Source organism: Papio anubis, chromosome 20, assembly GCF_008728515.1.
Source record: "Papio anubis isolate 15944 chromosome 20, Panubis1.0, whole genome shotgun sequence".
Taxonomy (NCBI): domain Eukaryota; kingdom Metazoa; phylum Chordata; class Mammalia; order Primates; family Cercopithecidae; genus Papio; species Papio anubis.
The window spans coordinates 35,224,328-35,249,582 of NC_044995.1; the positions used below are offsets into that span (position 1 = coordinate 35,224,328).

At 53.0% G+C, this 25,255-nt stretch overlaps 1 protein-coding gene across 4 annotated transcripts in view; it reads left to right on the forward strand.

Annotated features, from left to right (window-relative positions):
• The window catches only part of CPAMD8 (C3 and PZP like alpha-2-macroglobulin domain containing 8), a 118,237-nt gene that overhangs the window by 91,178 nt on the left and 1,804 nt on the right, over nucleotides 1-25,255 (forward strand). For 2 of the 4 annotated variants that reach the window (XM_031659787.1, XM_031659786.1), the window contains exons 28-41: nucleotides 6,422-6,578; nucleotides 6,737-6,811; nucleotides 12,954-13,119; nucleotides 15,650-15,736; nucleotides 15,840-15,976; nucleotides 16,343-16,498; nucleotides 16,577-16,639; nucleotides 17,257-17,471; nucleotides 18,833-18,920; nucleotides 20,613-20,687; nucleotides 22,208-22,313; nucleotides 22,396-22,506; nucleotides 23,351-23,560; nucleotides 23,691-23,841. In XM_031659787.1, coding sequence (XP_031515647.1) covers nucleotides 6,422-6,578; nucleotides 6,737-6,811; nucleotides 12,954-13,119; nucleotides 15,650-15,736; nucleotides 15,840-15,976; nucleotides 16,343-16,498; nucleotides 16,577-16,639; nucleotides 17,257-17,471; nucleotides 18,833-18,920; nucleotides 20,613-20,687; nucleotides 22,208-22,313; nucleotides 22,396-22,506; nucleotides 23,351-23,560; nucleotides 23,691-23,841 — 1,797 coding nt within the window. Of the gene's footprint in view, nucleotides 1-6,421; nucleotides 6,579-6,736; nucleotides 6,812-12,953; nucleotides 13,120-15,649; nucleotides 15,737-15,839; nucleotides 15,977-16,342; nucleotides 16,640-17,256; nucleotides 17,472-18,832; nucleotides 18,921-20,612; nucleotides 20,688-22,207; nucleotides 22,314-22,395; nucleotides 22,507-23,350; nucleotides 23,561-23,690; nucleotides 23,842-25,255 lie in introns of all 4 variants that reach the window. The other 2 variants (XR_004180354.1, XM_021930849.2) reach the window with 2 other exon arrangements.

The following is a 25,255-nucleotide window of genomic DNA, read 5'->3' on the forward strand; positions in this document are numbered from 1 at the left end:
TCGGGCCTCCATCTCTTGAAAGGAGGAGTATTAAGGCATTTGTGGATATACATTAAAATGACTATAATAGGTGTATAATTTTGTATCTATAAAACAAAGAAGTAGAGAGTGATGGAGCAGGGTAGTTATATGGGATGGTCAGGAAAGGTCTCCTGGAGGATATGAGGGAGGAGCCATGAAAATCCAAGGGAACAGCATTCCAGGCAGAGGGAACAGCCATTGCAAAGGCCCTGAGGCAGGACCCAGCTTGACGAGGTTGGGCCACAGAAGGGAGGCTGGTGTGGCTGGAGCAGCACAGGGCCAGGAGGTTGGTGACCTGGCACGAGGGAAGAGGGAGGGGCAAGGCCAGGTTGATCAGAGCAGGAGTCTGGATTTAGTGCTGTGTGGAACAGAATGCTGTTAGAGGGCTGGGAGCAGAGCAGGATCAAGATCTGTGTCTCCTGGTGGGCCATGTGTGTGCATGCATGTGTTGAATCACATGCGTGATTCAACATTTGGGATGGGTTGAGCATCCCAAATGGGAAAATCCAAAGTTCGAACTGCTCCAACATCCAAAACATTATTATTATTATTATCATTATTATTATTATTATTATTACTAGAGACAGAGTCTTGCCCTGTTGAACGGGCTGGAGTGCCGTGGCTCGATCTCAGCTCACTGCAACCTCCGCCTTCTGGGTTCAAGCAATTCTTCCACCTCAGCCTCCCGAGTAGCTGAGATTACAGGCGCCCATCACCACGCCTATATAATTTTTGTATTTTTAGTAGAGACAAGGTTTTGCCATGTTGACCAGGCTGTTCTCGAACTCCTGACCTCCAGTGATCCATCTGCTTTGGCCTCCCAAAGTGCTGGGATAACAGGTGTGAGCCACTGTGCCCGGGCTTCGAGATGCTTTTAGTGCCAACCTGATGCTCAAGGGAAACGTTCATTGGAGCATTTCAGATTTTTTGGATTTGGGATGCCCAAGTATACAGTATCTGTAAGTTCCACAGGATTCAATCAACCACAGATTGAAACTATTCAGAAAAAAAAAAAAGAGTCCGGGTGTGGTGGCTTATGCCTGTCATCCCAGCACTTTGGGGAAGCTAAAGCGGGAAGATTCTTTGAGGCTAGGAGTCGGCAGCCAGCCTGGGAAACATGGCAAAACCTCATCTCTGCAAAAATGTTAAAAATGAGCTGGATGTGGTGGTACGTGCCTTAGTCCCAACTACTGGGGAGCTTGAGGTAGGAGGATCACTTGAGCCCAGAAGTTCAAGGCTGCAGTGAGCTATGATTGTGCCACTGCGCTCCAACCTGGGTGACAGAGCAAAACTCCATCTCTATTGCGGGAACTGGCCAACAGTCCGCAATGCAACGGTGCTTTCTCTTTGCTCCCAGGTTAATTGGCAGGTTGAGAAATAATAGCCACACACAAGATAGTGAAAGCTGGGTCCAGGGGGGATCACCACCTTCTGGTCCCGCGGTGCCAACAATGCACTGGATATGCCAGCATTTATTATTAAGTTTAGTGAGGGCGGGGGTAGGTTAGTGAGGGATTTAGGGTCATTTGATTATGAGGTGAGATGGTCACATGGGGATGAAGTAATTCTTTAACATAACTTCTGTATGCAGAAGTACAGTGTACACAGATAAGAATTGACAATATAGTGTGTGCATCAGTCATTTCTAACAGAGCCTTAAAACAGGAACAGCAGAAACAGTTGCAGCAAAAGCTGGTTAAAAATAATTCACAAAAACAGGACGTGAAGTTAGACAACCGGTTAGACCAGAAATTCTCAGAAGGGAGTATACCTTAACCCTAAAGAGGCCTAGAAGAGCTGCAGCAAGATGAGGGCGTTTATAGCCCTATCTTATCCATATGGACAGGCGCCCTCCCATGCATCCATTTATAGGCTCTCCACGAGGGTCGCATTCCATTCCCAGAGCTATGAACATCTGCTTTTCTGGGACAGGAATCTTGGTGATGTGAAACCCCCCTGACTGCACGTCCATTCATAGGCTCTCTGCAGGGGGAAGCACATCACGTGCTGTTGGCTCATTCTGGCAGTCCAACCTGGCATTGTCTTTACACAATCCTGCATGCAGTTTTGTATTTACAATAATCAGGAGCATTTCATCTTTTATTCCGTAGCAATAGTTTCAGGGGTTCTCCCTACACATCTCTTAAAAAAAAAAAAGTTTAAAAATTCCACAAAGTTCCAAAAACGAAAAGTTGAATTTGTTGCATGCTGAGTAGAATATTGAATTCATGCAAATGAAGTGACGTGTGGGCATTGTATTAGGTGTTCAAAGTAACCAACACATGATTTAAAGTACACGGGAGGGGCCGGGCACAGTGGCTCACGCCTGGAATCCCAGCACTTTGAGAGGCCAAGGTGGGCGGATCACCTGAGGTCAGGAGTTCAAGACCAGCCTGGCCAACATGGTGAAACCCCGTCTCTACTCAAAATACTAAAATTAGCTGGGCATGGTGGCAGGCGCCTCTAATCCCAACTACTCGAGAGACTGAGGCAGGAGAATTGCTTGAACTCTGAGGCAGAGGTTGCAGTGAGCCGAGATTGCGCTACTGCACTCCAGCCTGGGTGACAGGGTGAGACTGTATCTCAAATATAAAAATAAGGCCGGGCGCGGTGGCTCAAGCCTGTAATCCCAGCACTTTGGGAGGCCAAGACGGGCGGATCACGAGGTCAGGAGATCGAGACCATCCTGGCTGACACGGTGAAACCCCGTCTCTACTAAAAAATACAAAAAAACTAGCCGGGCGAGGTGGCGGGCGCCTGTAGTCCCAGCTTCTCGAGCTGAGGAGCAGGAGAATGGCATGAACCGGGAGGCGGAGCTTGCAGTGAGCCAAGATCCATACTGCACTCCAGCCTGAAGTACGACGAAGCGAGAGACTCTGTCTCAAAAAAAAAAAATATATATATATATATATATAAATAAAAGGCCAGGCAGCGGTGGCTCAAGCCTGTAATCCCAGCACTTTGGGAGGCTGAGGCAGGCAGATCCGCGAGGTCAGGAGATCAAGACCATCCTGCAGCTGCTGCAGTGAAACCCCTGTCTCTACTACAAAAAATACAAAAATTAACCGGGCGTGGTGGCGGGCGCCTGTAGTCCCAGCTACTTGGGAGGCTGAGGCAGGAGAATGGCGTAAAACCCGGGAGGCAGAGCTTGCAGTGAGCTGAGATCCGGCCACTGCACTCCAGCCTGGGCGACGGAGCGAGACTCCGTCTCAAACAATAAAATAAAATAAAATAATAAAAATAAAAAATAAAGTTCATGGGAGGATGTGTGTCAGTTATATGCAACTACTACACCCTCATATATCAGGGATTCAGAGCATCAGTGGATTTTGGTATCCATGGGGGTCCTGGAACCAGTCCCCCACAGATACCAAGGGATTCCTATAAATGCAAATATTCCAAAATCCAAATTCAAAATCTGAAGCACTTCTGGTTCCAAGCATTTCAGATAACAGATAGTCATTAGACTTTAGTTTTTATTATTTATTTTAATTAACTTTTTTTTTTTTTTTTTTTTTGAGACAAGCTCTCACTCTGTTTCCCAGGCTGGAGTGCAGTGGCACGATCAAGGCTCACTGCAGCCTTGACTTCCCGGGCTCAAGCAATTCTCCCGTCTCAGCCCCTCAAGCAGCTGGAACCACAGGCGTGCACCACCATGTCCAGCTAATTTTTTTGAATTTCGGTAGGACCAGGTCTTGCTGTGTTGCCCAGGCTGGTCTTGAGCTCCTGGCCTCAACCGATCCTCCACCTCTGCCTCCCAAAGACTGTAGGCAGGAGGTACCTCACCCGGCCATAGATCTTACCTTTTTTTTTTTTTTTAAGATGGAGTCTCGCTCTGTCGCCCAGGCTGGAGTGCAGTGGCGCGATCTTGGCTCACTGCAAGCTCCGCCTCCCGGGTTCACGCCATTCTCCTGCCTCAGCCTCCCGAGTAGCTGGGACTACAGGCGCCCGCCACCACGCCTGGCTAATTTTTTGTATTTTTAGTAGAGACGGGGTTTCAATGTGTTAGCCAGGATGGTCTCAATCTTCTGACCTCATGATCCACCCGCCTTGGCCTCCCAAAGTGCTAGGATTACAGGCGTAAGCCACCGTGCCCAGCCAGATCTTACGTTTTAGAAGAGTTCTAGGTTTCCAGAAAAATTGAGTAAATAGAGTAGAGTTCCCATATACCTCGACCACCCATACACAGTTTCCCCTGTGATAGGCATCTTGTATTAGTGTGCTGCATTTGTTATAATTGATGGACCGGCATTAAAACGTTATGAACTATTGTTCATAATCTACATTAGGATTCACTCACACAGTCACTATTTATTTATTTATTTGTTTGTTTGTTAATGAACGACAGGGTCTGGCTATGTTGCCCAGGCTGATTTCAAACTCCTGGCCTCAACTGATCCTCCTACTTCAGCCTCCCAAGGTGCTGGGATTACAAGTATGAGCCACCGAGTCCAGCTGAGAGCTCATTTCTTTTTATCACTAGATAACATTTATCCTGTTTGCGTTTTACAGTGGAAAAGCAGAGAGCACAGTATGCTGGACCATGGGAATTCCACAATTCCCAGCACACAGCTGGCTTGGTTCTGTCCTTGCCTCCTGTCCCTGCCATGCACAAAATGCATGGAACTTCCCCCTGGTTGCAGTGTGCATAGCTGGTGATGGGGTGGGGATGGGCCTGGGAGCCATGGGGTGTCCTGGTTGATCCAGGGAACATGGGAGTAGAAAGAAGAGGATGCATTTGAGGTACCTGAGAGGGAGAGTGGCCTGGACGAGCTTTGGGTCTATTTTATTTTATTTTATCTATTTATTTATTTATTCTTTTTTGTCTGAGACAGGGTCTCACTCTGACACCCAGGCTAGAGTGTAGTGGCACGATCTCGGGTCACTGCAACCACTGCCTCCTGGGATCAAGCAATTCTCTTGCCTCAGCCTCCCAAGTAGCTGGGATTACAGGCACCCACCACCATGCCTGGCTAATTTTTTTTTTTTTTTTTTTTTTTTAGTGGAAATGGGGTTTCACCGTGTCAGTCAGGCTGGTCTTGAACTCCTGAGTCCCAGCACTTTGGGAAGCCGAGGTGGGAGGATCACTTGAGGTCAGGAGTTTGAGATCAGTCTGGCCAACATGGTGAAACCCTATCTCTACTAAAAATACAAAAATATTAGCTGAGCATGGTGGCAATCCCAGCTACTCAGGAGGCTGTAGTCCCAGAATTGCTTGAACCTGAGAGGCAGAGGCTGCAGTGAGCATGGTGGCTCATGCCTATAATCCCACCACTTTGGGAGGCCATGGTGGGAGGATCGCTGGAGCCCAGGAATTCGAGAACAACCTGGGCAACATAGTAAGACCCCATCTCTATAAAAAATTTAAAAATTCGCTGGACGTGGAGGGAGGCAGGCCGGTGGGCAGCTAATGTGTCCTGTTTTTGTGATTCATATAAACAGAGCCTAGAGCCACTTGATTTTGAAGACAGCTGATTCTTTGATCCTGAATTTGCAAAGTTTCCTCTGCTAACAATTCTGGTTTTCATCCCTCATGGCCTCCTGGCTTCCGTCTTGTGCTTCTCTCCTTCATTTGTTCACACATTCATTCCCTGGCCTTGCCAGCTCTTACTCAGGGTGGCAACTGCAAAAGCAGGGCAAGGGAGATGGGGTGGATGAGGGACAGGCCACAGAGCAGAGATGTTTTTGGCTGCAAGTAACAGAAAATGGGCTGAAGAGCAATTCTGAACATCAGCTCGCCCCGCAGGACTGGGGAGGCTCTACAGTTGGCTGATTCAGCAGCCCCATAGTGCACTGGGGCTCGTTTTTTTCCTTCCATCCCCGGGTATTCCCTCCCTTGGCACATGGCTGTGCCCCTCATGGTGGCAAAATGGCTGCAGCTGCCCCCAGCGTTGCATCACACACCCATTCCAAAGCCATTCCCAGGCCCAGTAACTGGAATGCCTATGACTGTGGCTGGCTGGGGCCATAGAGGAGCACAGATCTCCAAGGCACATGGCTGCTGGCCCCTGAATGACATCAGGGGCCTTTTGGCAAGAACCGAGCAGGAAATGGCTGTGAGGTCGGCAACCAGAAGGGTCTTCCTCCCCTGGCAGGACAGGCAGGGCTAGACCAGCTCACAGAAGGGCCTTGAGTGCTGAGTGAGGAGCAGATATGAATGCCACTAGGGTAGAGGTCCAGGCAGGAAGGAGAGAGCTCCATTTTCAGGCCCTACCGAGTGCTGGGCAATGTGCCCCCTCCTGCACTCTGACAGCCCTGTGGGGATAGACTGGACCCCTCCCATCTTATAGATGAGGAAATGGAGGCCGGGGTGGTACAGGGAGCTTGCGGCAATCCCTCAGGCAGCACGTGGGGGCTGACCATTCTGCAGCCCCTCAGGCGACGTCCTGTTCTCTTTCAGGCTCACGGCCTTTGTTCTGAAGTCCTTCGCACAGGCTCGCAGCTTTATCTTCGTGGACCCCCGGGAGCTGACTGCCTCCAAGAGCTGGATCATCCAACAGCAGCAGGCTGATGGCTCCTTCCCAGCCGTGGGCAGGGTCCTGAACAAGGACATCCAGGTGAGTGGCCTCTCGAGCCTCCTTCCGGGGCCTCTCACCTCCTCCTGGAGCCCCAGACCTGACCTGCCTGTTCCTACTCCTTGGAGCTGCCTGGAGCAAGTGGGGGGAAGTGGACCATCTCCTTTGGCTTGGGGTGAGGCCTGTGAGTCCCCTTGCAGGGTGGGATCCACGGCACTGTCCCGCTGACAGCCTACGTGGCGGTTGCTCTCCTGGAAACAGGCACAGCCTCAGAGGTGAGTACAGAAGGGGTTTGGGGAGACTTGGGGCTGGGTACTGGAGGAGCAAGTGAGAGGTTCCCTCCTTTATGCCAGGGTTGATTTCTTCCTCCTTGCCCTCCTTCTGCTCACTGTTGAGGCTTTTTCATGCTTTTCATCAACAATGGTCACATTCTATCCAGTTTCTTGTAATCTGAGCAGAGGAGAGAGAGATTCCCATGCTACTAGGGGGAAATCGGGCACGTGTTGGGGGCTGGGGAGGTTCCCTGAGTACAAGGCCTCCCATGACCGTCCAGCCCCCAGACCTCCTTCAGAGAATCATTTCAGGCTAGTTCAGGTTCCTGGCCAGTGACCCAAGGGTTGGCTTCAGGGAACCCTACAAAATGTTGGACTCATGCATGTTTTTGCGGGGAAGGGGTTAGGATATTCAGAGACAGTGGGACTGGATGGGGCTTAGATGGCCCAAGACACTTGAGGGCCATAGTCTCTTCTATGAGGCGTTCCTGGGGTGGGGGATGGCACAGTCTCTGCAGAGAAGGCTACCATGATGGATCTCAGCCCCAGGTGAGAAGAATCTGCCCTCCCTAATACCTACATCAATTCTACAATCTCTGACGATAAATTATGAGTTTGGGCACTGCTCAGGATTCTTGGTCTCACAATCCAGACAACTGGTGGGTCTAGGGTTTGCTGTGACATAAGACCCCCACAATGCACAATGTCCAGAGGGCTCCTTGCCCTGTGTTATAGGCTGAATTGGTTCTCCCCTGACCAAATTCTTATGCTGAATTCCTAACTCCCTATCTTAGCTTGGGCTGCAGAAACAAAATACCAAGGAGTAAATGGCTTCCACAAAAGGCATTTATTTCTCACAGTTCTAGAGGCTGGAAAGTCCAAGACCAAGGCGCAGGTAGATTTGGTTCTTGGTGAGGGCTCTCTTCCTGGTTTGTTGACTACCACCTTCTCACTGTGTGTTCACGTGGTGTTTCCCTAGTGTGTGCATGTAGAGAGAGAGAGCTCTAGTGCTTTTCCTCTTCATATAAAGACACTAATCCTGTTACTATGGAGGCCCCATCCTCATGACCTCAATCTAAACCGAATTATCTCTCAAAGGTCCCCAACTCCTAATACCATCATATCAGGAGTTAGAGCTTCAACATATGAATTCTGAGGAAGATCACAGGTATTCCATGACACCCCCCCATACCTCAAATTCATCCCCCACATCTCCCATGGAAGTGGTCAAATATGTCACCTCCCAAATGCATTTTTCTGGAAACTTCCCTGCCAGAGCCCTTGACCCCCACTCTAGTTGGAATGGACAGCACCCAGGATGCTGCACAATTGCTACCCTCCTTTACTAAGGAAGTGTATTGGGAGGCACATTTTTTGAGACCTGGCATGTCTGCAAATATTCTTATTCTGCCCCTGTATGATAGTTGGGCTGGGTATAGAATTCCAGGTTGGAAATTGCTTTTTTGTAGAATAATTGATGATATTCTATCATCTCCTAGTTCCCAGTGTTCCGTCAAGAAGTCGATTGTCATTCTGAGTACTATCCTTTGTATCTGGTTTGTTCCCTTCCTGGAAGCTTTCCAATCTTCTCGTTGTCCATATCACTATGGACAACAAGATATGTGCACTTTTATGACACATATCTTGAGGTGAGGCTTTTTTTTTTCCCACCTCACTGCAACCTCTGCCTCCCGGGTTCAAGTGATTCTCTTTGGCTTGGGGTGAGGTCTGTGAGTCCCCTTGCAGGGTGGGATCCATGGCAAAGCAGCTTCAGACTCCTGAGTAGCTGGGACTACAGGTATGTGCCACTGCATCTGGCTAATTTTTGTATTTTTAGTAGAGACCCAGGTTCCACCATGTTGGCCGGTTTGGTCTCAAACTCCTGACCTCAGGTAATCCTCCTGCCTTGGCCTCCCAAAGGACTGGGATTACAGGCATGAGCCACCCTCATGCCCGGCCCTCCCTTATGTCTTCAATGAGTACTCAACAGGCCCTCCACCTCCTTCCCGTCCCTTGAGGTCACTTCACTTCTCCCAAGAATCTTTTTCTGCCTTCTCCAGATCCTTCCAACCTATTTCTCTTCTGAATTTGAAGACCTTCCCCACAGGGCAGCAGTTGATTCTCTCCAGTCTTCTGGATTCTGGTCTCTTAGATCAGCAGTACCCAAACTTTTTGGCACCAGGGACCAGTTTTGTGGAAGACAATTGTTCCATGGCCTGGGGAAGAGGGGCTAGTTTTGGGATGATTCAAGAGCATTACATTTATTGTGCACTTTATTTCTATTATTATTACATTATAATATATAATGAAATAATTATACAACTCACCATAATATAGAATCAGTGGGAGCCCTGAGCTTGTTTTCCTGCAACTAGACTGTCCCTTCTGGGAGTGATGGGAGACAGTGACAGATCATCAGGCATTAGATTCTCATAAGGAGTGTGCAACCAGCTGGGTGCAGTGGTTCACACCTATAATCCCAGCACTTTGGGAGGCCAAGGCAGGCAGATCACTTGAAGTCAGGAGTTCAAGACCAGCCTGGCCAACATGACAAAACCCTGTCTCTACTAAAGATACAAAAGTTAGCCGGCACAGTGGTGCACGCCTGTAGTCCCAGCTACTTGGGAGGCTGAGGCAGGAGAATCACTTGAACCTAAGAGGCAGAGGTTGCAGTGAGCCAAGCTCGTGTCACTGCACTCCAGCCTGGGCAACTGAGTGAGACTCTGTCTCAAAAAAAAAGAAAAAAGAAAAAAGGAGTCTGCAACCTAGATCCCTCACATGCTCACAGTTCACAATAGGGTTCATGCTCCCATGAGAATCTAATGCCACTGCTGATCTGATGGGAGGTGGAGCTCAGGTGGTAATACAAGCGATGGGGAGCGTCTGTAAATACAGATGAAGCTTTGCTGGCTCACCTGTCACTCACCTCCTGCTGTGCAGCCCCTTCCTAACAGGCTACCAACTGGTATCAGTCTGTGACCTGGAGGTTGGGGACCCCTGTCTTAGATCATTCCCCAAAGGAGGCAAAACCTGCTGTCTTCATTTCCTGTGGCTGCCATAATAAACTGCCACAAACTGGGTGGCTTAAAACAACAGAAATACATTCTCATTGCTTTGAAGACCAGAAGTGCGAAATCAAGGCATTGGCAGGCCCTTGCTCCCTCTGCAGGCTCTAAGGGAGGAACTTTCTTTGCTGCCTCCAGGTTCCAGGGGCTCCAGGCATTCTTTGGCTTGTGGCTGCATCACTCTAGCCCCTGCCTCTGTCTGCATGTCTTCTTCCCTTCTCGTCTTCTCCCCTTCTCATCTCTTAAACAACGCTGTTGCCAGGTGCAGTGGGGCATTGCTGTAGTCCTGGCCACTCAGGAGGCTGAGGCAGGAGGATCGCTTGACCCAGGAGTTCTGGGCTATAGTGCACTGCACCGATCAAGTGTCTGCACTAAGTTCAGCATCAGTGTGGTGACCTCTTGAGAGCAGGGGACCACCAGGTTGCCTAAAGAGAGGTGAACTGGCCCAGGTCACAAATGGAGCAGGTCAAGACTCCTGTGCTGATAGTAGTAGTGAGATCGTGCCAATGAACAGCCACTGCACTTCAGCCTGGGCAACATAGTGAGACCTGTCTCTGATTTAAAAAAAAAAAAAAAAAAATTAAAGGTGCTTGTCACTGGAGGACAAGCACAGTGGCTCACGCCTCTAATCCCAGCACTTTGGGAGGCTGAGGTGGGCGGATCACATGGGTCCAGGAGTTCAAGACCAGCCTGGCCAATGTGGCAAACCCCCATCTCTACTAAAAATACAAAAATCAGCTAGGCATCATGGCACGTGCCTATAATCCCAACTACTCGGGAGGCTGAGGCAGGAAAATCACTTGAACCTGGGAGGTGGAAGTTGCAGTGAGTTAAGATTGCACCACTGCACTGCAGCCTGGGTGACAGAATGAGACTCCGTCTCAAAAACAAACAAACAAAAACTTCCGTGCTGATCATCAGTGCGACTGTGCCTGTGAACAGCCACTACACTCCAGCCTGGGTGATGTAGCGAAACCTCTGTCTCTCATACAAATTTGTTTTTTGAGATGAAGTTTCGCTCTTATTGCCTAGGCTGGAGTGCAATGGCGCGATCTCGGCTCACTGCAACCTCTGCCTCCTGGATTCAAGGATTCTCCAGCCTCAGCATCCCAAGTAGCTGGGATTACATGTGCCACCATGCCTGGCTGTTTTTGTATTTTTAGTAGAGATTTTTTTTTTTTTTTTTTTGAGATGGAGTCTCGCTCTGTCGCCCAGGCTGGAGTACAGTGGTGCAATCTTGGCTCACTGCAAGCTCCGCCTCCCAGGTTCACACCATTCTCCTGCCTCAGCCTCTCAAGTAGCTGGGACTACAGGCGCCTGCCACCACGCCCAGCTAATTTTTTGTAATTTTAGTAAAGATGGGGTTTCACCATGGTAGCCAGGATGGTCTCTATCTCCTGACCTCGTGATCCACCCGCCTCGGCCTCCCAAAGTGCTGGGATTACAAGCATGAGCCACCGCGCCCAGCCAAAAAAATTTTTAAAAAGATACTTGTCATTGGATTTGAGGCCACCCTAATCCAAGGTGCTCTCATCTCAAGACTCATAATTACATCTGCAAAGACCCATTTCCTAAATAAGTCAACATTTACAGGTTCCAGGGAATGTATCTTTTTTGGCGGACCACGATTCAACCCACTATACCTGTGCTGGAATCAGATGAGCTAGGGGGCACCTAGCAAATGACCTTGACCCCTTAGAGTTCTGTTGCATCGCTTGTCTGTAAACAGGGGAGGTTCTGCACAGCTGGGGCCGGGCCAGGTCCATCCCTGCTGGGTGTGGTCTCCACAGCATCCTTGAGACCCATCCTGGCCCACGTGGCCTGGGGTGGCTCCCATGTCACTGTTCCTGCCCCTGGCATAGGGATGTCCAGCCTTCCCCCACCCCCAGGCAATGGACTTGTGAGTGCCAGTCCTAGGGTCTGGCTAGTCAGCCCGGTTCATCCCGGGCACATGCCCCCCGAGGTGCATCTCAGTGTCACACCTTAGTAGAGATGCAGTTTCACCACGTTTGTCAGGCTGGTCTTTAACGGATGAGCTAAAGCTGATCTGGAAACATTCTTTCTATGACCAGGACAGTTCCGAAAGACTAGAGGTGTGAGCTCAACTGCACATGACCGTAGCTATCGGGCTCACCAGAACACTTTGGCTCCATGGGGCTGGGTGGGACATGGTGGCCAGGGCTCTACCTGCTTCCCCTAGAGTATCACTGTGCTCATTTGCCATGTACTTGGGCAGCTTCTCTGAAACAAAACCATCAGATTCTGGACTTGGTCCCTGTCTTCCAACAGATCATATTCTAGGGAGGGCATGAGCACGGCTGGTGGGCTTCTCTAAGGAGGTGACCAGGCCTGGAGGCTGGGGAGGGCTTGGGCTGTGGAGGTCTTAGGAGACCAGCCTGGGCAACATAGTGAGACTCCATCTCTACAAAAAATAAAACGTTAGCTGAGCTGCTGATGTGCATCTGTAGTCCCAGTTACTGGGGAGGTCAAGGCGAGAGGGTCGCTTGAGCCCAGGAGTTGAAGGCTTCAGTGAGCTATGATCATGCCACTGCACTCCAGCCTGGGCAGCAGAGTGAGATGCTGTCTGTATTGTTTTTTCGAGGCAGTCTCACTCTGTTGCCAGGCTGGAGTGCAGTGGCGCGATATTGGCTCACTGCAACCTCCAACTCCATGGTTTAAGCAATTCTCCTACCTCAACCTCCCAAGTAGCTGGGATTACAGGCACACGCCACCACGCCCAGCTAATTTTTGTATTTTTAGTAGAGATGGAGTTTCACCATGTTGGCCAGGGTGGTCTCAAACTCCTGACCTCAGGTGATCCACCCACCTTGGCCTCCCAAAGCACTGGGATTACACTGTGCCTAGCCTATTTAAAAAAAAAAAAAAAAGCAAGAAAGAAAAGAAAGGAGATGGGGTTTTGAAAATTGGGTCTGCAGGCAGTGAGAGCCACAGAAGGGTGCAAAGCAAGGGGCTGTGAGTCATCCAGAGCTCTCCCCAGGGACGCCTTAGAAGCCAGTGGGTGGTGGGTGGGATGGGGCAGAGCAGCCTCCCAGGGTTCGCCTTCCCACCCCACCCTGCAGGAGGAGAGAGGCTCCATTGACAAAGCGAGGCACTTCCTGGAGTCTGCTGCACCCCTGGCCACGGACCCCTACAGCTGTGCCCTGACTACCTATGCACTGACCCTGCTCCACAGCCCAGCAGCCCCTGAGGCACTGCGCAAGCTCCGTAGCCTGGCCATCATGAGAGGTAGGTGTCCCTGGCCCTCCCCACAGGCCACAGTGTCGGGAAGCCTACTGTGGAGCCCGGTAAACAACTCATGAACGCATTTATCAAAACTGATGAGTCATGTAGTCCCAGCTACTCGAGAGGCTGAGGCAGGAGAATCGCTTGAACCCAGGAGGCGGAGGTTGCAGTGAGCGGAGATCGCGCCATTGCACTCCAGCCTGGGTGACAGAGCAAGACTCCGTCTCAAAAACAAAACAAAAAACTCATGAGTCGGCCGGGCGCGGGGGCTCATGCCTGTAATCCCAGCCCTTTAGGCAGATCACTTGAGGCCAAGAGTTTGAGACCAGCCGGGCCAACATGGTGAAACCTCGTCTCTCCTAAAAATACAAAAATTAGCTGGGTATGGTGGCGGGTGCCTATAACCCCAGCTACTTGGGAGGCTGAGGCACAAGAATCACTTGAACCCAGGAGGCAGAAGTTGCAGTGAGCTGAGATCGCACCATTGCACTCTAGCCTAGGTGACAGAGTGAAACCCCGTCAAGAAAGAAAGAAAGAGAGAAAGAAAGAGAGAGAGAGAAAGAAAGAACGAAAGAAAGAAAGAAAAAGAAAGAAAGAAAAAGAAAGAAAAGGAAGGAAGGAAGGAAGGAAGGAAGGAAGGAAAGAAAGAAAGAAAGAAAGAAAGGAAGGAAGGAAGGAAGGAAGGAAGGAAGGAAGGAAGGAAGGAAGGAAGGAAGGAAGGAAAGAAAGAGAGGAAGGGAGGGAGGAAGGAAGGAAGGAAAGAGGGAAGGAAGGAAGGAAAGAAGGACAAAGGGAAACTGACAAGACACCTTTTGCTCTTTTGCCAATTGCTTTGTTGATTATAGTATTCATTCATTATCGCATCTGCTAGTGACTTTATTTGAGGAAGTGGCTTGTCCAAGTCACACCAGCCCAAGCATTACTTTCCTTGCCTGTGAAATCTGGGATGCCAAGCCCTCAGGAAGGGGAGTTCTCAGGGAGGGATCCCCAGCAGAGAACGCATCCCCTGCCTCTGGCCAGGCTTCCTGGAAATCATCCCACAACAGGGGTGCTAAGAGACGGGGGAGGGTTGGGTCTGGCTTCCACCCTTCCCTCCACTTGCTGCATGAGCCCTGGTAAGTTTTTTCGAGCTGTCAGTCCTCCGACCTACAAAATCATCACCCACTGGGACTCCAATCCCTGAGCTTCGACTTTCTCAGAATGCCCCCACACTAAGTCTCCTCCCACTTCACCCAGACCTCCCCGCCCCACCCCTACCCCCAGCAGCTGCACTGGGGCCCAGGCAGGTTTCTCGGCTTAAGTCATTAAGATGCCACCTGAAGAACTGTTTTCATTGCTTCAGAAAGAGAAACGTTTAAAGAGGATCCAGGAACGGAGTGGGAGGTGGTGGTGGTAGGCTGGTTTCTTTCTGGATCTGAGAACCTTTACACCTCATGTGAGCTCAGAATCCCTGGAGCCTTTTTCTTTTTCTTTTTTTTTTTTTTTTTTTTTGAGACAGAGTTTGCTCTTGTTGCCCAGGCTGGAGTGCAATGGTGTGATCTCAGCTCACCGCAACCTCTGCCTCCTGGGTTCAAGCGATTCTCCTAACTCAGCCTCCCAAGTAGCTGGGATTACAGGCATGCACCACCATGCCCAGCTAATTTTTTGTATTTTTTAGTAGAGACGGGTTTTTCCATGTTGATCAGGCTGGTCTTGAACTCCTGACCTCAGGCGATCAGCCCACCTCAGCCTCCCAAAGTGCTGGGATTACAGGTGTGAGACACCGTGCCTTGCCCTTCTTTTTATTATTATTATTATTATTATTATTATTTATTTATTTATTTATTTATTTATTTTGAGACAGTCTTACTCTGTCACCCAGGCTGGAGTGTGGAGTGCAGTGGCTCGGTGTCAGCTCACTGCAACCTCCGCCTCCTGGGTTCAAGCAATTCTCCTGCCTCAGCCTCCCGAGTAGCTGGGATTACAGGTGTGCACCACCACGCACAGCTAATTTTTGTATTTTTAGTAGAGATGGGGTTTCACCATATTGGCAAGGCTGGTCTTGAACTCCTGACCTCAAGTGATCCACCCACCTCGGCCTCCCAAATTGCTGGGATTACAGGTGTGAGCCACTGCACCCAGCCAGAATCTTTGAGCCTTTTTGCAAGTCGAGTGTGGCTGCTTGGGTGCTAAGTGGGAACATCAGGGGCTGCATCAGTACCTGGTCAGGAGGGAGGCTACTGACTAGTGATGTCTGTGTCTGGGGAAGGGAAGGGTGGCCATTGATTAGTGATGTCTGCCAGGGGTAGGGTAGGGTGGCCATTGATTCATGATGTCTGCCAGGGGTGCAGGAAGGGCTAAGGCTGCCATAGATTTGCAGATCTGAGATGGAGCCTTGAGGTCCTTCCTGTCCCAGTTGTCTTCCCATGACACTCTTTTCCCACTGGGGTCCCACAGCACCTTTTCTTTAGACCCCATGCTTGGATGTGCTCCCTGGGATGCCAGGCTGCACACTGGGTGGGGTGGTAGCTCTTGACCACCCCTTTCCTTGCAGATGGGGTCACCCACTGGAGCCTGACAAATTCCTGGGACATGGACAAGGGCACATTATTGAGCTTCGGTGACAGGACCTCTCAGTCAGGTACTGGCCACCCCAGCTCCCGGGTGCCTGCCTTGGCCGTACCTCCATGCACTGGGCCCGTGTCCCTGTGACAAAAGTCCCCAGTGGGCGTCTTCCATTGCAGTGGTCTCGGCCGAGGTAGAAATGACAGCCTACGCCCTTCTGACATACACTCTGCTGGGTGACGTGGCCGCCGCCCTGCCTGTGGTGAAGTGGCTGTCCCAGCAGCGAAATGCACTCGGGGGATTCTCCTCCACTCAGGCGAGCCGGGCAGGGCCAGAGGGAGGGGTTCAGGGCTGGGTGGGTGGGGTCCTTGCAGTCCTTGTTTTGAGCTCTGAGGTGGCCAGGCAGTCTGGCCCCTTCTCACCTTATAGAGCCCCGAAGAGGGCACGGGTTGGGGGTGAGGGACAGATGCCCCTGGATCCTCCATGGGAGCCCAGCCTCTGCCTCTGGGGACACACCAACCTGGCTGTCCTGGAGCCCCCAGTGCCATGGGTGTCTGCACTGGGTCCAGTCTCTATTCCAGCCTCGTTGGTGCCTGTTTCAGGCCAGGCTTCCAAGACGGGTCAGGGGACCACTGGCCAACTTAGTCTCAGGGTTGATGGCCATCTTCTCCTCCATCCCCAGGATACCTGCGTGGCTCTGCAGGCCTTGGCTGAATATGCCATCTTGTCCTATGCTGGAGGTATCAACCTCACTGTCTCCCTGGCCTCCACCAACCTGGACTACCAGGAAACCTTCGAGCTGCACAGGACCAACCAAAAGGTTCTGCAGATGGCAGCGGTGCGTGTTCCTGGGACGAGGGCTTGGGGGCTGTTGGAGGAGGAGTCAGCAGGTCCTCACGGTGACTTCTGTCTCCAGATCCCCAGCCTCCCCACGGGGCTGTTTGTGAGTGCCAAGGGGGACGGCTGCTGCCTGATGCAGGTGAGGTTTTGGGGAGCATTAGGTGATACTGGGTATGTCCTCCTGTGCCCCATCCCCTCCACCCACACAGTGGAACCCCAGGGACGCCCAGAGGGTTCTGAACTCAGCAGCAGGCCAGACCTCAGGGCAGGCTTTCAGCCTCCTAATACTGCCCAAGGCAGGTGGCCACGGTCCTCTCAGGTGAGCTGCCCACCGCCCCCCCACCCTAGGAAAATCCATTTGACCCTCAGTCCGGGGATCTCTGACCCAGTGACTCAAGCAGATTTGCCTAAGGGCTCGAGATCATTCCCCCTGCTATGGCCTGGATTTAACCCCAGACCAGGCTGGGGCAGGTGCATCTCACGGGTTCTGACTGGCAGTCAGAGGGCAAGTTTCCCGCGATGACTCTGGCTAGCTCCGTTTTCTCATCTCAAAAACGGGAGCCCAGACAACATTGTGGATGGGAGAGAGACCCCTAGACTCAGACATAGCTGAGCACAGCTCTGAAACCGTCATGGATGTCATTGTCCTCATAATTCTGGCTCTTCCCACCTCCCCACTGCCCTTTCTCCTCCCCCACCCTGCATCTGTTGTGGAGGGCCCAGGTCCCTAAGTCTCCATCCTCCAACACCCCCCAGATTGATGTCACCTACAATGTGCCTGACCCAGTGGCCAAGCCGGCTTTCCAACTGCTCGTAAGCCTCCAGGAGCCCGAGGCCCAGGGACGCCCGCCCCCCATGCCTTCCTCCTCAGCTGAGGGTTCCCGAGGAGACAGACCCCCAGCTGACGATGATGACCCAGCGGCCGATCAGCATCACCAGGAATACAAGGTGATGCTGGAGGTGTGCACCAGGTAAGGCCACCTGCCCTGCTGGCGTGGGCATCCCAGGAGGGCGCAATGTGGGGAGAGGATGGCCTCCTGGGACCAGGAGGAGCTTCCGCCTCTAGGCACTCAGTGGTGGTTTTTGTTTTGTTTTGTTTTGTTTTTTTGAGACGGAGTCTCGCCCTATCACCCAGGCTGGCGTGCAGTGGCGTGATCTCGGCTCACTACAGCCTCTGCCTTCTGGATTCAAATGGTTCTCCCGTCTCAGCCTCCCGAGTAGCGGGATTACAGGTGCCTGCCATCACGCCCAACTAACTTTTTTGTATTTTTAGTAAATACAGGGTTTCACCATGTTGGCCAGGCTTGTCTCGAACTCCTGACCTCGTGATATGCCCACCTCAGCCCCCCAAAGTGCTGGGATTACAGGTGTGAGCCACCTCACCCAGCCAGTTTTTGAAGTGAATGAAAGAAAAGTGAACGGACACAGAAAACTCCAGTATGGTTGGGGCGGGTGGGCCAGATGGGGACAGCCATGTGTGGCTGGGACACTGGTAACACTGGGACACTGATAACACCAGCACCAGGCCCCTTGGTTTCCAGGAGTGAGCCTGAGACCCGGCCACAGTGGGTCCTCATCCTAAGAAGATGTGTGTTGCCATGGTGATGGATGCTTGTCACCATGGCGACGATTGGTGGGTGAGTGGTTGCCATGACACTCGCAGCCCATCAGAGCCGCTACCCCGGTAGCGGCTGCCCTGACCTTGACTCTCATCCTGAATGTGTCCAAGTTCCCCATCTCAGAAAGTTCTGAAGACCAGAGTCCAGCTTGGTGCACTTCCCGCAGCTGCAAGCTGCACACTGAATGTCGGCTTCCTCTTCCTTGTCCCCGACGCCCTATAGGAAGTGCCTGGCATACTGCAGGCTCCAGAGAGAGCCCAGTTACTTCCCTCCCCGCCCTGCCATGTTACAGAAGGAGAAACTGAGGCCGGAGCTAGGGGGTTGATTTCCCAGAGTCTCCTGCAGGGTGGCAGTGTTGAAGCACCTGGGCTGCGGCTGCTCTGTGGAGCCATGTCAAGAGGGGCGTCGCCAGCTGCTTCCCAGGCTGGGGACACAGAGTGAAGTGCAGGACAAAACACGGTGCCTAGTCACAAGACCTGGTCAAGCCTAGAGCCCTTGGCAAGGCCCTTTCCTTCCGGCCTCAGTGTCCCTGCTGTAAAATGGGTTGACTGAGCTAACCAAGCCAAAGATGTGTGTGCCAATGGCCCGCCGGCCAGGCCCCAGGGCAGGCTTCCTGGGACATCAGCTGTGTGGGCTCCAGAGGGAGAGGGGACCGTGAATTCCACCTCCAGGCTTGAGCTCTAGGGCCTCTCTCTCTCCCCTGTTGTCGGAAGGTGGCTGCACGCAGGATCTTCCAATATGGCTGTCCTCGAGGTGCCCCTGTTGTCAGGCTTCCGGGCAGACATCGAGAGTCTGGAGCAGGTGAGGTGGCGCCGGTGAGCAGCAGTGGGCAGGGATCTCCAAACAGTAGGCAGGGCTTAGGCACCCAGGGTCAGGCTGGCTGGCAGCCCAGCCCTTTGTAAAATGCTATGGGTATTATTTTCTTTCCTTTAGTCTCTCTCGCTCGCTCTCTCTCTCGCTGTCTCGCTCTCTCGCTCTCTCACTCTCTCTCGCCCTCTCTCTCTCTTTCTTTTTTTGAGATAGTCTTGCTGTGTTGCCCAGGCTAGAGTGTAGCGGTGCCATCTTGGCTCAAATTCCCAATGGAGCCTTGAACTTCCAGGCTTAAGTAATCCTCCCACCTCAGCCTCCCGAGTAGCCGGGACTACGACCATGCGCCACCATGCCCTGCTAATTTTTGTATTTGTGGCAGAGACAGGGTTTCGCCATGTTGCTCAGGCTGGTCTCAAACTCCTGGGCTCAAGCAATCCTCCTGCCTCAGCTTCACAAAGTGCTGGGGTTACAGACAAGAGCCACCACGCCCAGCCCCTTTTTTCCTCCCTTTCTGGGCAAAAATGGGCCATCTGTCTATTGAGGAGTAGGTGGGGTGGTGTGGGGGCTGCTCCAACAGGTGGATCTCCTGTGGGGCCATTGTCACGATGATGATGATGATGATGATGATGATGATGATGATGATTTGAGATGGAGTTTTGCTCTTGTTGCCCAGGCTGGAGTGCAATGGCACAATCTCAGTTCACTGCAACCTCCACCTCCCCGGTTAAAGTGATTCTCCTGCCTCAGTCTCCCAAGTAGCTGGGATTACAGGCATGCAGCACCCTGCCCAGCTAATTTTTTGTATTTAGTAGAGACGGGGTTTCTCCATGTTGGTCAGGCTGGTCTCAAACTCCTGACCTCAGGTGATCTGCCCACCTCAGCCTTCCAAAGTGCTGGGATTATAGGTGTGAGCCACAGCACCGACCCACTGTCACTATTATAAATGCCATCTAGAACTTCAGCAAAGTTCCATGTGCTTTGGCCCTGGGTGGGAAGCCGTGGGGCATTCTCAATCCACATTCTGCCGAGACCAGCTGTCACCCTCACAACCCTAAGAGAAACCAGTGCCACATTCCCATTTAGTACAGGAGGGAAGAGGGACATGGGAGTACTGCCAAACTCTGACTGGGGGAGAAAGAGGACCAAAAAGCAAGGGGTCCAGGGACCAAAGGAGGTCTGCAGTGTGGGGAGGGTGGAACAGGAAAGCCAGGCCTATTGTCGCCTCCCCTCCAAGGAGGCTGCACGGAGCACCAGGGGATGACGATGTGGTCAATTCAGAGGCCTTGGAATGGGTGTGGTTTTTTTTTTTTTAAATCAAAAACTGAAAAAAAAAATCCCAGACTGGGAGGGGAACTCGAATAGTGCAGCTGAGACACCAGCAGGTGGCAGGGCTCAGCCGGGCTCCTCGTTGGCCACAGAGAAGCCTGACCTGGGCTTGGGGCTGGGTTGAGGGAGTGTATAAGGAGGGCAGGCAGGTGTTCTGGGCAGGGATAGTCATCCTTGAGCATCCTCTCCTGGGTGTTGAGAGGCTGGCAGGGCCCGGGGAGCACTGACCAGCACCCAGACCTCAGCCCATGGTAACTTGTGGGCAAGTCCAAGCATCCCACTGACTACTGCCTCCAGGAGATGGGAGAGGAAGCAAGCAGAGAGTCTGAGGACCCTGACTTCTGGCTTCCTCTGCAGCTGCTCCTTGACAAGCACATGGGGATGAAGAGGTATGAAGTGGCTGGACGCCGAGTGCTCTTCTACTTTGATGAGGTACCACCAGCCAGGGTTGGTGGAGGAGGCTTCCCTGGTGTGCATGTTGGTGAGGGTGCACCGGTCACTGCCTGGTGTGGCTCCCTGCAAATATCTTGTACCATAAAAAAGACATTGGGGCTGGGCATGGTGGCTCATGCCTGTAATCCCAGTACTTTGGGAAGCCGAGGTGGGAGGACCACTTGAGCTCAGGGGTTCGAGACCAGCCTGAGCAACATGGCTCAGAAACCCCATCTTTACAAAAAATATAAAAAAGTGGCCAGGCGCTTTGGCTTACGCCTACAATCCCATCACTTTGGGAGGCCGAGGTGGGCGGATCACCTGAGGTCAGGGGTTCGAGACCAGCCTGGCCAACATGGCAAAACCCTGTCTCTACTAAAAATACAAAAATTAGCCAGGTGTGATGGCACACTCTGTAATCCCAGCTATTCCAGAGGCTGAGGCAGGAGAGTCACTTGAACCTGGGAGGCGGAGGTTGCAGTGAGCCGAGATTACGCCACTGCACTCCAGCTTGGGCAACAGAGTAAGACCCGCAAGACCTCATCTGAAAAAAAAGTAAGACACCGGGCGAATAAATTCCAGGCAGAGCTGGCCATGCTGACAGCTCTGTGTCCTCGGCTGATGACAGTTGGTGGAAAAAGTAGGGAGGGGCCACAGTGGATATTATCCCTCTGTAGGAAGGAGTGAAGCATTGATCCATGCTACAGCATGGATAAACCTCAGAAACATGATGCTGAGTGAAAGAAGCCAGACACAAAAGGCCACAGAGTACATGATTCCATTGATATGAAATGCCCAGAACAGGCAAATCGGTAGAGTTGGAAAGATTCGTGGTTGCCAGGGGCCGGGGGAGTGGGGAGCGAGTGCTGATGGGGATGGGGTTTTCTCTGGGGGAGAAAGAAACTGTTCTGTAACTAGACAGAGGTGATGATTGCACAGTATTGTGAATATGCCAAGTCACGCGCCACATGCTCAGCCATGTGTGCACACACACAAAAAAGGAGTGGTGTTTGGGAGGCCACCTGGGACGTTTTCCCAGTGGGATGGAAGGACCCAAAGAATCAAAAATGGGACCGAGGCTGGGCGCGGTGGTTCACGCCTATAATCCCAGCACTTTGGGAGGCCGAGGCAGGCGGATCACTTGAGGACTGGAGTTGGAGACCAGCCTAGCCAACATGGTGACACCCCGTCTTGATCAAAAGTACAAAAAATTAGCAGGGTGCGGTGGTGGGCGCCTGTAATTCCAGCTACTTGGGAGGCTGAGGCAGGAGAATCACTCGAACCCAGGACGCCGAGGTTGCAGTGAGCCAAGATTAAGCCACTGCACTCCAGCCTGGGCAACAGAGCGAGACTCTGTCTCAGGAGAAAAAAAAAGGAAAAAGGAAAAAAGAAAATGGGATCACGTTTCTTCTGTGTTTCACGAGTCCTGGGTATCCCTGAAATCAGCCAGTTCTGGGCCCAAGCTCAGCGCCCCAGGCCTACTGGCCCGGGTCGAGCCTGCGCCCGCCGCTGCCCCGCAGATCCCCAGCAGGTGCCTGACGTGTGTGCGGTTCCGTGCGCTCCGGGAGTGCGTGGTGGGCAGGACGTCGGCGCTGCCAGTCTCCGTGTACGACTACTACGAGCCCGGTAGGCCCGCGCGCCCGCACCCCCGGCCCGACCCCTGATACGTCGCGCCGGCACTCGGTCACCCGCCACCCTTGTCCCGCAGCCTTCGAGGCCACTCGCTTCTACAACGTCAGCGCGCACAGCCCACTCGCCCAGGAACTGTGCGCCGGACCCGCGTGCAACGAGGTGGAGCGCGCCCCTGCCCGGGGCCCGGGTGAGTGCGCGAAGCCACTGCCGCCCCCCACCGCGGCCTGCCACACCCGGACTCCCACCCGCGGGCGCCGGGGAGGGCTCCCCTGGGTGCGTGGCAGAGGAGGGGCCAGCATAAAGTCAGGAGGACGCAGCACAGGGGTGGGCGGGCGCTCTGCCTATACGGGGGAGGCGGGGCTGGAGGAGCGGTCAGTGCGCAGGGGCGTGGCTGGGGAATGGTCAGTATACTGGGCGCAGGGCCAAGCCAGTGAGGGTGTGGTCACTGTGGTGGGGACTGGGCCCAGTGGGTTGAGGGTGGTCAGTGTGGTGAGGGCGGGGCCGAGCGGGGATGGGGAGATGAGTGAGGAGGGGGCGGGTGTGGTTAGCGCGGGGGGCGGAGTTGAGGGTGGGTGTGGTCAGTGCGGGGGGCGGAGTTGAGGGTGGGTGTGGTCAGTGCGGAGTGGGTGTTAAGAGTGTGGTCAGGACCGAGGGGCCGGGGTTGAGGGTGGGAGCCGTCAGTGCCCAGGAGGTGGGTTTGGGGTGGGTGTAGTCAGTGCGGAGGAGGCGCGGCGGGGACAAGGGCTGTTGTTGCAGGGCGGCCCAGACAGGACGCCCTGCTTCCTTTCTCTTCTACAACCGCTTTTAAAAAATCTGTTTCTGTTTTTGTAAGTATTAGGCAAATACCTGCGTGAAATTCCATGAGACCAGGGCTCAGGACCTCCCATTAACTGTCGCGCCCCAAGACCCACCGAGGGGGGAGTGGGCCCGGGCCCCAGGGACGTCTCCCCGACCCCCAGGCTCTGTGGGGGTGCGGGCAAGGTGCAGGGTGGGGGTCCTCCGTGCCCTGTCGAACCTGCGTCGTTCCCCAGGCTGGTTCCCCGGCGAATCGGGCCCTGAGGTGGCCCCTGAGGAGGGGGCGGCGATCACGCGATGCGGCTGCGACCACGACTGCGGCGCCCAGGGAGACCCAGTGTGCGGCTCCGACGGGGTGGTCTACGCCAGCGCCTGCCGCCTTCGGGAGGCAGCCTGCCGCCGGGCCGCGCCTCTGGAGCCCGCGCCTCCCAGCTGCTGTGCCCTCGGTGAGGACCCTAGCCCTCGCCTAGCCTTGGGGACCCCCATCGCTGCTGCTCTGGGCCACGGAACTCCTCCCCTCGGCCCTTGGGTCCCCTCCCGGCCACGCCCTCCCGACTGAGGCCGCCTTCCTTCCAGAACAGCCGCTGCCGGCCTCAGTGTCCTCCACCTACGGGGATGACCTGGCTTCTGTGGCCCCGGGGCATTTGCAACAGGACCTGAAGTTGAGTGGAGCTGGCCTTGAGGTGGTGGACTCAGACCCTGAGCCCGAAGGGGAGGTAGAGGACAGGTGAGGGCTGGGCCCACCCCAGAGGTCAGAGACATAGGTTCAATATCTCCCAACCTCCCTCCCCTACCAACCTCCCTCCACCACCTGCCCCGACCCCCCACAGGCAGTGGGAGTGACTCAAAGGGTCAGAGGCTCAGAGTTCCTGGGGACAGAGTGGGACATTCATCCTCCCTCCACCCTGGCCCACGCAACACCCACCAGCGAACAGCTGTGCATTTGTGTGTGTGTGTGTGTGTGTGCGCATACGTGTCAAGGATCCCTTAGCCGAAATGCTTGGGACCAGAAGTGTTTTGGATTTCAGATTTTTTCAGATTTCAGAATGCTTGCATGATATAGGTAGCTAAGGTTCAGCATCCCTACTCTAAAAATCTGAAATGCTCCGATGAGCATTGCCTTTGAGCACGTCAAGTTGCTGCTCAAAAAGATTTGGATTTTGGAACATTTCAGATTTAGGATTTTTGGATTAGGGAAGCTTAGCCTGTAGTTAGCAGCGTGTGGTTTCCTCATGGGCAGATTTGTGTAATCTCAACCATAGTCAACAAACATCCCATTTGCACAGAATCCTTCCAGCTGCTCTTCCATAACTTCACCTCTCCCCTCAACACCTGCAACCACTAAGCCATTTTCCCCCTCCGCGTCTGTAATTTTGTCATTTCGAGAATGCCAGGTAAGTGGAATCAGAGCGGATAATCTTTGGAGCATGATTCCCTTGTGTTCACCTGTGGTGTTTCGTGTATCCATAGTTCATTCTTTTAATTTTTTTGAGATGAAGTATTACTCTGTCGCCCAGGCTGGAGTGCAATGCCTCAATCTGGGCTCACTGCAATCTCTGCCTCCCAGGTTCAAGCGATTCTCCTGCCTGAGCCTCCCCAGTAGCTGGGATTACAGGGGCCCACCACCATGCCCAGCTAATTTTTTTGTATTTTTAGTAGAGGCAGGGTTTCACCATGTTGGCCAGGCTGGTCTTGAACTCCTGACCTCAGGCGATCCACTCGCCTTTGCCTCACAAAACGCTGGTATTGCAGGCATGAGCCACTGTGCCCAGCCTATTCTTTTTATTTTTGAAACGAGGTCTCACTGTATTGCCCAGGCTGGAGTATAGTGGCATGGTCATGGCTCACTGCAGCCTCAATCTCCTGAGCTCAAGCGATCCTCTTGCTTCAGCCTCCCAAGTAGCTGGGACCACAGGCACACACCACCACGTCCAGCTAATTTGTGTGTGTGTGCGTGTGTATGTGTGTGTGTGTGTGTGTTGTAGAGATGGGGTCTCTGTATGTTGCCCAAGCTGGAGTGCCATGGCTGTTCACAGACGTGATCATTGTGCATTGCTGCCTCAAACTCCTGGGCTCAAGCTATCCTCCCATCTCAGCCTCCCAAAGCTTTGGGATTACAGGCATGAGCCACTGTGCCCGGC